Below are 11,594 nucleotides of genomic sequence, written 5' to 3'. Positions count from 1 at the left end.
TAACAGAAAGTCACTCAAACATGCATATTCTATCACATATCATGTAATTTCACAACCATGATCAAACAACCATTCAATTACAAGCATATTAACATGTTAATTGTATGAACAAATTCGGTATCAGGATAAGAACACATTCGGTAGATACAGAATCCATCAAATAAGCAATTAAACATGTAATCAGGCTCGGTCAAATGATAGATCAGTCAATTTAACTCAGATTAGACAAGATTTCATGTTGATTTTCCAAATCAATTGAGTTTAATCAAAGATTAATTGAAATCGACTCAGACTCGGTATAATCAACAAGATTTCAAAAATTAAAGGTCATAATCCAGTTATTTTGAACTTTTCTGGTTGATAAAAACATAATTATCTCAGATCTACAATTATATATCTTAAACATTGATTAAAATGAACAATTACCAAGAATTTGAAGAAACAGAATGACGGACTCGGTAGAATTAGGCAGATTCGGTATAATCAACAGACTCGGTAGGTAATTAATAACAGTAAGAGTAATGTTTGACTTTGACTCTCCTTTTATAGATACCGAAGGTAAAATACCGAATGGGCTTTACAGAATGGGCCTAATATACCGAATTCAGTCCAATTTCTCAAAACATTAACAATTTAACTCCAAATCTTGACAAATTGATTTTTCCTCTTGAAATCCATTTCAATCTTTTCATGAAAAACAATTCTGAGACAATTTTTTAAAAACTTTGAACTTACCGAATCTGTACAGTTGGTTGTCAGATTCGGTAAAATGCTAAAAATAACATTTATTCAGTAAAATTTAAATATTTTTGGATTTTACCTTTTCCAATTTTTATGAATTTTTCAAAATAAGATTTGTACTTAAAAGAACTTTGAATTTTATACAAAGTACAAATCTTCAGTGATACCAATTGTTGACACGGGTTGCATACTGAGATGTATACAAGCCATAGTGAATTATTTCAGATAAAAACTAAGAAATTTTGAATTCACTTTTGAAAAACAATATTTTTGAATAATTTATCATTTTCTCCCTTTTTCTCCCCCTCAAAATGTGATATACAAGAAAGTAAATCAGCATTTTGATTATGTTCCCAAGAAAATGAATTAACTCCCCCTTGAAATAGGATATCAATGAGTTACCTCCCCCTTGCGTAACCATTGAACAAATGTACCTAGGAAGTTATCATTAATCTAAAGGCAGTCCCTTAAAGAAAAATTATCTAAAGCACTGAAACTTAGTTGCTCCCCCTAGAAAGTATCTACTCCCCCTAAACACAAGATCCCAAAAATAAGTCCCAACAGATCTAAGGAATATCAAGCACTATACTCTACCATGCCAATCTCTTTGATCAAGAATTTTAGCCTAAGTTCATCTAAAGGTTTAGTGAACATGTCAGCTAATTGCACTTTAGTAGGAACAAAGTATAATTCTACATCCCCTTTCTCTACATGGTCCTTAATGAAATGATAACGAATATCTATGTGTTTAGTTTTAGAATGCTGAACCGGGTTGCTTGTTATTGCAATAGCACTTTGTGAATCACAATAGATCGGGGTCTTAGAAATCTTAAAGCCATAGTCCAAGAGTTGAGTTTGCATCCACAAAACTTGTGAACAACAGTGAGCTGCAGCAATGTACTCAGACTCAGCTGTTGATAAAGACACACAGTTCTGCTTTTTGGATGACCAACCAACTAGCCTATTCCCCAACATCTGAATTGATCCAAATGTGCTTTTTCTATCAACATGGCAACCACCCTGATCCGCATCAGTATAAGCAGTGAGATTGAAATCGGATCCATGAGGATACCAGATCCCAAGGTTAGGTGTACCTTTAAGGTATTGAAAAATCCTAACAACCGCTTTGGAGTGAGATTTCTTAGGGTTGGACTGAAAGAGGGCACAGACAGTTACGGCAAGTGTAATGTCTGGTCGACTTGCAGTCAGATACATTAAAGAACCAACCATGCTTCGATAAAGCGTAATATCAAAGGGTTCCCCATTAGTATCAGCATCCAGTAAAGTCCTCATTGGGGTTGTCATTGGTTTAAAAGCAGTCATTTTAAAACGTTTTAGCATATCATTGATATACTTTGTTTGACTGATAAAAATCCCATTTGGTAATTGTTTTACTTGTAACCCCAAGAAGAAAGTTAACTGGTCAAGCATGCTCATTTCGAATTTGCTGGCCATAAGGTCACCAAATTCTTTGCATAAGGCCGGGGACGTGGAACCAAAAATAATATCATCAACGTAAATTTGAACCAAGAGAATGTGACCGTGGTTTTTACGGATGAATAGCGTTGTATCAATCATTCCACGGGAGAAGCCATTATCCAGCAAATACTTTGTTAAGGTCTCGTACCATGCACGCGGTGCTTGCTTCAGACCGTATAAAGCTTTCTCCAAGTAGTAAATGTGGTTTGGATGAATGGGATCGACAAAGCCCTCTGGTTGATCAACATAGACTTCCTCTTGAAGATAACCATTCAGAAAAGCAGTTTTGACATCCATTTGAAACACCGTGAACTTCATATGAGAAGCAAATGCAAGGAAAAGATGAATTGCCTCAATCCTAGCAACCAGAGCAAACGTTTCGTCATAATCAATGCCTTCTTGTTGTCGATATCCTTTGGACACAAGACGTGCCTTATTTCGAACCACAATTCCATCAGAATCTTTCTTGTTCTTGAAAATCCACTTTACCCCTATTGGTCGTTGACCCGTTGGTCTTGGAACTAATCGCCATACTTTCAATCGTTCAAATTGATTGATCTCGTCTTGCATTGCAACTACCCAGTATGGATCTAGTAAAGCTTGAGTAACCGTTGTTGGTTCAATCTTACTAAGAAAGGATGTGAATAGACACATATTCTGAGTAGCCCTTCGAGTTGACACTGGAGCAGATGCGTCACCAATAATAAGATCTATTGGATGACTTTTAGTCCATCGGGTGTGTGGAAGAGGTTGTACATCAGTGGTATCCATTGAAACATCAACCGTTGTTGACGTTGAGCCTTGATCCGCTTGATCTGATGTAACATTATCTAATGGATTCAATAGAGTATCTGGAGAAATAGCTGGAGTTATATCAACTGATGAATCTTGAATTGGTTCAAGATTATCAGTAACAGGAGGTTGGAGGGAGGATGAAGAAGCAACAGGTGAATCAGTTGGTGTTGAATCTTCATCAAAAAGACTTTGAAGAGTCTCCTACTACTAGTTGACTGTGATGGTGTAACCGGTACGGCTTGAACATTTGAATCCCGTTGAGGAGTATAAAGACTATCAAACAAGATATCCAGTTCCTCTGATGTAACCGTAGGAACACCCTTCTTCGAGAAAATTGAGTTTTGCGCGGAAGAAGTAGTAGCCAGGTTAGGATCGGGTTTTGAACTGAGTTGTTCAAAAGCCATACCCGAAAATTCATCGAACTTGACGTTAATGCTCTCTTTAATCATCTTTGTCCGCTTATGATAAACACGATAAGCAACTTTGTTCGAGGAATAACCAAGAAATATGGCCTGATCGCCACGAGGATCAAACTTTCCGAGGCTGTCAAAATCGTTAAGCACATAACATATACAACCAAAAACACGGAAATATTTGACATTCAGGTGTCTACCATATAATAACTCATATGGAGTTTTATCAAAACGTTTATTTACAATACAACGATTTTGGGTATAGCATGTAGTTGAAATGGCCTCCCCCCACATTTTTGGAGGTAATTTGGAGTAGGCAAGCATCATTCGTGCTGCTTCGCACAACGTACAATTACGTCGTTCGACTACTCCATTTTGTTGGGGGGTCCGAGCAGCAGAGAACTGATGTTCAATGCCTTTGTCTCTCAAATAACTATCAAGCGGGTCATTCTTAAATTCCGTCCCATTATCAGTTCTGATGGTCTTAACATGTTTGTTAAAAGAGCGTTGAATCTTTTTAATGAATTCAATGATAATGGCGGGGGTTTCTGACTTAGTTCGCAAAAGAAAATCCATGTAAACCGGGTATAGTCATCAACAATGACAAGCACATGTTTCTTGCCACCGAGGCTAGAAATACGCATGGGTCCACATAAGTCCATATGCAATAATTGCAAAGACGATGAAGTACTGGGGTTTTGCTTAAGCGGATGATTAGTCCGTTTCAGGTTACCCATCGCACATGATGGACACACATGATGCTTATCATATTGAAAGGTTGGAATACCATCAACTAAATCTTTAGAGACTAGTCGATTGATACCCTTGTAATTCAGGTGTGACATCCGATGATGCCATAACCATGAATTTTCTTTGGTAGAACGAGTGGCCAAACACATGGTTGCATGTGATGGTGCATCATTGAGGTCAATAGTATATAGTGAAGCACAACGTTTACCAACAAGAAGATCATTCCCTTCGGTGGATTGCACCGAGCATTGTCGACGTTCAAACAAAACTTTGAGATCTCCATAGCAGAATTGGCTCACACTAAATAAACTGCACCCCAAACCCTCAACATATGAAACCCGTTTGATTGTTATGCCATTTTGCACAAAATCTCCGTAACCCATTATTGTTGCAATCTCATCATTTCCGAATGTAACCGTTCCTAGGAATTTGTCAATGAAGTTGACAAGCAAGGATTTATCGCCCGTCATGTGTCGAGAACAACCGGAATCGATATACCAAACACAGACGTCGAAACCCTGTAAATGTGAATTTCCTAGAGTTTAGGTACTCAAAGTTTTTTGGGTCCTTTTCGGTTAGTACCAACAATAAACTTTGGATTAACAACAAACTTTGGATCAATGATGAAATAATCACGTAAAGCATCATGCAGTTTAGACAATAAAGCATCATTTAAAACCACATTACATGAAGCATCATACGCAATATCAATCTTTACATCGTTATCAGAAGTCTTAACACACAATTTATTCCAAGTAGATGTTTTGTTCACAGACGAAAATTGAAAAACATGAGATGATTTCCTAGGCCGACTAGCAGATTGCTTTGGTTTGGTTGCTACTTTCTTAGTCGTGGACTTAGGAACCCATACAGATTTGTAATTCAAGTTTGGATTATGACCTGTGACACGAAAAACACCTTTGTTAGTTAGACGTCCAAACTTTTCAGTTGACACATGAGATGACTGATTTTGCAGAATTTCCAATTTGATTGTACGTTCTTTTGCATCATACTCACTTAAATCAGGTTTAGAACTTGTGTGTGTGTTGTGGACTTAACTGATTTCTTTAAAAGACTATATTTTGAAGTTTTTGTCATAGGAATCATAGGAATCTTTTCAGTTAACACAGAACTATTTGGAGAATGAACCTTTTTAACAATATACTGAGTTACAGAAACAACTTTCGAACCATGATTGCCAAATTGAGAACGTAGAGGATTTTTAAGAATAGTAATGGGTTTTACATCCTTAGATGTTGTTGTTCCCTTCCCCTTCTTAGTAATCCCACCAGTACATTCAAGCACATTGGTTGCAACATTAGACGTTTGCTTAAGTGTGTTAGCCTGTTTCATTTGAATTATCTTTTGTTTTAAGCTTTTAATCTCAAGACATAATTCTTCAGCAGAAACTATCACTTCACCCTCCTTAAAAGCATAAGTACATTCTTTCTTAGGCAGTGAAGGCAATTTATCATATAAAGCAAGCATTTGTTCTAATGATTGGCACTTAAGTTGCAAGTCAATATTCTCCTGTTCAAGTTGAGCTACTATACGATTCAAATTACGTACAGCAGGCAAATGCAAGTAATAATCATGCAAAGGATCAAGTTGACTTTCAAAATCTATCAAAGGTTCAATGTTCGGTTCATCCTGAGGTTCTACTTTTTCATCTAAAGAATTTTGACCTAGAGAATCTGTCTCAAAGAAGACAGTTAGTTCATGTGCTAGGTCTTCACGGAAAACATCATCTGGACATGCAGGTAAAGTTGGTAGAATTGGTTTCACATCAAAAATTGGTTCATCAAACACCTCATCTATTGCAGTAATGCTAGAACTAGGTTTATTAAACACTTCATTCTCAAGCATTAAAATGTATTTCTCTAGCATGAGTGTTGGGATATAAACCATTCTACGCTTAGGCACATAATCTTCACATTGCATGTTCTTTTCAGTTTCAACAAGATTTTTCAAGAAATCAGGATTCGATTTACCTATCTTAGCATTGATTTTTTCATACATTAAGCTAATTTGATGGTATTTCATAGATTTACGATTTACAATAATATCATCAAAATCAGCATCAGAAGCATGTACAAAATGCGATGGTAAACCAGCTTGAAAATAATCAGAATGATATAATCCTGGAATCTTTTTGGAAGCATCTTCCAAAATTTTTGGATCTTCATAACCCAACCCCCACTTTTCACCATGAATCATTTTTGGTCTATTCATGAAAATCGTTTATTTTGAAAGTTCCATATCCATGATAGCTTTGGATTGCTCTGTTCGATAGAGTTTTTCCTCATATCGAGCAAGTTGTGCTTTCATTTGAAAAGATTCTTTTGACAATAAAGAAATTTCAGTGTTCTTTTCAATTATGGTGTTTTCCAATTGAACGATTTTCTTGTTTAGTTTTGAAAGTGTGGGTTCATGTTGGTTTTTCAAATCAGAAAGATCTTTTTCTAAAAATTGAACTTTTTCTGCAAGTCGTTCCGATTTTAAACGATAATCAGTTCTTTCAACTTTAATTGGATGAATTGTATTTTTCAGATCTTCCAACTCAGTTTCCTTAGAGTTGAGTTGGAGAGTCAATTGTTGCACATCCGTTTGCAATTTGGATGAGGAAGGTCTGGTCTCATTCACTTTGATTTTATCTTTTAAAACCTTGTTTTCAGATTTTAAGCCTTTGACTTCTTTTGACATTGAGACCAGATTCTTCATCAAGTCATTTTGCATTTTTATAAAATCAGGTGAGATTTCAGATGATTGTACCTCATCATCATCGGATGTTGAGTCAGAATTCTCCATTGCTTCCTTAGCTTTGATGAGCTTTGTCACCTTGCAAACATTTGTATGTTCCACCTCTGAATCTGAATCATCAGTCCAGTTAAACCAAGTATCATCAACCGGTTTTAGCTCTCCCCAAGTTTCCACAATCTTAGCCATCAACATTTTCTTCTTGTAGTAAGCTGCGTCCTTCTTCTTAGGCATCTTGCACTCACGAGAGTAATGACCAGCTTTGCCTCAATTGAAACAAATTGAATTTTCCTTCTTGGAATCATCAGCACGTTGTTGTTTAGATTGATCAGCTTTCTTGTAGTACGAGGAAGATGACGAGTTTTTGTGTTGATTGCTTGATTTTCCTTTAAACTTGTGTTTGTTCAAGGCTTTTGTGAACATGGCTGCCATCTTGACTAATTCAAGGTGAGAATCATCAACATCAGAAAGATTCAAATCTTCTGAATCAGTTGATTCTTCAACAAGCACTTTCTTGGACAAGCTTTTGGAAGACGTCAACGATTTGCTCTTCTTTTTGGCAATTAGGGCAAGTGGATCGCCCAGAGAAGACTCTTTCCTTCCTTCTTGAAGTTTAGACACTTCAGGTTGATAATGCATAAGAACTCCAACAAGCTCATGAATAGTCAACTTGTCAATCTCTTTAGTAGATCGAACAATGGTTCCATAAGGAAGCCAATCAGCATTGAGCTTTTTGAGAAACTTCATGTTGACTTCAGCATTTACTTTTATGATCTTGCACCTTTTCAACTCATTGAGAACACCATTAAAATGACGATAGGTATCCTTGAGTGGTTCATCAGTTTCCTGCTTGAAATCTTCATAGAATCCCAGAGCCTTATTCAATTTAGTAACGTCTGACATGTCATAACCTTCTTGCTGTCGTTTGATCTCATCCCATATATCTTTTGCTATTGTGTTGCTATCAACATTTTCAAACAATTCATACGGGATAGCTTGCATAACAATATTCTTTGCCTCTATGTCACCCTGAGCTCTCTCACGCTTATCACCAGAAAGTTCATAGACTGGAATTGGCATACCAGTATCCGGATGATAATCAACAACTGGACCATCTCTCAGAGAAGCCCAAATGTGCTTTGCTTTCTCACCCTTATAGTCTATGTACTGAGTGATACGGTGAAGCCACTGAGTGTATTTGCCATCAAACAACACTGGAGGACGGGAATCTGATCCAATGATCAAAGTATCTTGAGTAGACATCTTGAAAATGAGGTAGATTCGGTAAAGATTCTGTATTACACAAATCTAAGATGAAAAATCACAACAATCTGATCAGAATGTCAGATTCTGTAACAGATTCGGTACTGTAGCAGATTCGGTACTGTAGCAGATTCGGTAAAGATTCTGTATATCAGATTCTGTAAAAGAAACTGATCAGAAATACAAGAGACACACCCAGATTCAGTATAGATTCGGTAATCACAAGAATTTTAGCCTGTAACCACTTAAAACAATGGATTAAGTGATACAGAAACTCAGATTCTGTATTTGATTCGGTAGTCAGATTCTGTATGAATTTGAAGTTCAAACTCAATTCATTCCTTTTGAATTAGATTCTGTAACCTTGCTGCACAAGGAAACACGTTAGTATCACACAAAATATCAAAGATACCGAAAGTATAGGATACCGAATATCAACTGTAGCAGTTGACAATACCGAGTCTAAGTTTAAAACTTAGAAATATGACAGAATCCTTTCTCAAACCACACCAATTAGCTGCGTATAATCAAACCGAATGTGATAGAATCACAATCACACCACAATCTGCAACACTTAAGATGAATTTAAGTAATGAAGCAGACTCGGTATGACAGTTACGATACCGAGTGTTGATCAAATCTTCAAAACTTAATGAATTGAAGAAATTGAACCGTCAGAAATGTGATTTAACACCTCACGAACACAACTGAATCCTTAAATCTTCACAAAAATCCAGAATCAAGCTTGAATTAAGCAATACCGAGAGTTTTAGCCACAAACTCTAAAAATCAACTTGATTCTCCATAATTGAAGTTAAAAAGCTGTAATGATGATCGAAACTCTTTCTAAAATACATAATGCACCTTTGCTGAACTTATCACAAGAATCTGAACGTCAGATTATCAAATTCGATGATACCGAATGTGATTCAAAATACCGAGAGTAATCAAATTCTGTAATCTACAATCTCTGGATCGATATAGTGATATAGAATCACTTCCTGGAATCTCTGATACCAAATGATAGGTCAGATCATGTTGAGATTGAGAGAAATGATAAGATAAAGAGAGATTCAGTATGTAAGAATGAGACTCGGTATTAGAGAGAATCGGTACAATTACATTTTACAGCTTCTAGAACTCGGTTACAATGCAATGGCTATCTAATTAGGACTACTTAGGTTCCTTATATAGCCCTCTTCTAAGGAACCTTCATTTAAGCTTATTTTCACATTAACACTATACAACTTCGGGGTCCTAACACCTTATGATCAAATGTTCAAATGAAATTGTTTCAAGTCTTTAATCTAAATACTTGGTTAGTAAGTTTATTTTTATTAAGTTATTATATATATAAAGATATAATTTATAAGTCTAGGGTTTATGGTTATGAGCTAGGGTTTATAGTGGTAAGCTAGGGTTTTAGGATTTTATGCAAAATGTGTGAAGTAATACCCTATCAAGTAAAACTTAAAATGCATTCTTAGGGTTATACAAACCCTAAAATAAACCAAGACATAGATTAATAAATTTACTCGTCATGTCAGAAATTATAACTTAAAGAAGTCAAACTAGACAACTTAAGTCGAAAAGCTAGAGTTGTGACGCCACAAAGATGAATGAATTCGTAAAGGCTAAATACTACACATTGAAAATGTGCTGAGAAAACAAACACGATTGTAGATTGATTATCATACGTCGTCTCTGGCGATAATGTCTTAATCTCCGGTGATCGACCATGATGATAGCCATTTGAGCTAAGTGTTTTGTCACAGTAGGTCAGGTGATGATGCTCGTTAATGTTTTATGAATAAAAACCACAAGTTTTGACCCCCTTATCTTAGGTAATTATTACACAATGACAATCAACTTGGACCGAAAAATAAATATGAGAATTTAAACGTAGACCTACATTTAAACATATCATATTTAAATTTAATTTCTTAAACTTTATTTGATAATTAATTATAAAGTATAAATATTCCTTCATATTAACTTTCCTTGTATAATTTTGGTATTATTTATTATTTATTAATGACATATTTCAATTATAAATATAAAATTACATTATACTTCGTATTTGATATAGTTAGATGGTGCTACATTTATCATTTTTCAAATAAATGCTCAATAATGTGTTTCCTTCTATGAAGGATCATATTGGCTCCCGGATAGAAGGTAAAACTTAGCGTGAGACCTGGTACTGGGTGCATTGCGCATTATGCTCACCCTCTAGTCACACTCCATGAAATTGAACTTAAGTGGTGTGTTTCATTGGACAACTCGGTAGTCACTCATCTAAACCTCCATGGTTAATAACTTCAATATTAACCCAATGAATAACATCAATAGACACCATATATATGGAGTTAAAAGGGACAAAACCAATGTATAACGATGAAAATCATGAGTATATTGATCATAAAACGTGTAAAAAATGCATAAACACCAATAGATACCATATATATGTCTAAATCTGAGTAACAACTAATGATAAATATAATTAAATCTAACCTCGATCAAATTCGATGAATTTTTAGAAACACAAATATGAAAATTGAAAACTACTTATCTATGCATGCATACTCAAAGGGACATTTTTCCTTCTATTTTGATCATATTGAACGGAAGCTTGCGTTGATGGCAAATTATGTTATCGTAATACAACGTAATAGTTTCACCGAATCCACGTAAGCTATTTAAATCGCCACTTTTTAGACGATAAACGTAAAACCACCGCTTTATATTCGTGGCAGTAGATACTAATATATCACCCTCTTTATTCCAACACCCTAAAACCTTTATCCGCGTATCACGAAGATGATAATTTAAGTCGAACGAACAATGCGACACCCATTCCTTTTGCTTTAATATCCAAATATCGATTCTACGATTAGGGTTATTACATACTAACCCAACTTCACCGGCTATATCAACCAAATGGTCATCATTACTACGTACTCCCAGTGTTTTAGGAGTATTTATCAACCCGAATTCCTCTTCTGTTACATCGAACCATACGACTTCTCTTCCTACATTTGTTGGCTTGTTGACATCAAAACTAACCAACCAATGCAAATAACCATGAGCGTATATGGCTGCACCAGACGCAACATAAGATGGGACTTTAGGTATCTCTCGCCACGAATTAGTGCCAAATTCGTGCACCATGGCGCATCGATTCTTAGAACTTATTACACACATCTTAAAATTTTGGGTGGCAGCGTCAAAACTAAGCCCGCATCCGCACGACTCACCACCTATTTTAGCGAGTTGATCAAAACTTAGTGGATTAGGTAACACTGGTAACTCATAATGTTCCTTCTTTAAAGAATGGATCACAAACAATTTGGTTTCGTAAAAAAGTTTTGAAAAATAAAGCAGCCCCTTACAACA

The 11,594-nt window shown here is 35.7% G+C and overlaps 1 protein-coding gene across 1 annotated transcript; it reads right to left on the bottom strand.

Annotated features, from left to right (window-relative positions):
* Nucleotides 1-10,784: 10,784 nt before the first annotated feature.
* Nucleotides 10,785-11,369, bottom strand: LOC139888179 (uncharacterized). Its single transcript, XM_071871209.1, has one exon. It carries the CDS (start codon nt 11,367-11,369, stop codon nt 10,785-10,787), a length of 585 nt encoding a protein of 194 aa, XP_071727310.1.
* Between the last annotated feature and the right edge of the window lie 225 nt (nt 11,370-11,594).

Source organism: Rutidosis leptorrhynchoides, chromosome 2, assembly GCF_046630445.1.
Source record: "Rutidosis leptorrhynchoides isolate AG116_Rl617_1_P2 chromosome 2, CSIRO_AGI_Rlap_v1, whole genome shotgun sequence".
NCBI lineage: Eukaryota > Viridiplantae > Streptophyta > Magnoliopsida > Asterales > Asteraceae > Rutidosis > Rutidosis leptorrhynchoides.
Note: the sequence above shows the minus strand (reverse complement) of the source record. Positions and strands in the feature narration are given on the sequence as shown.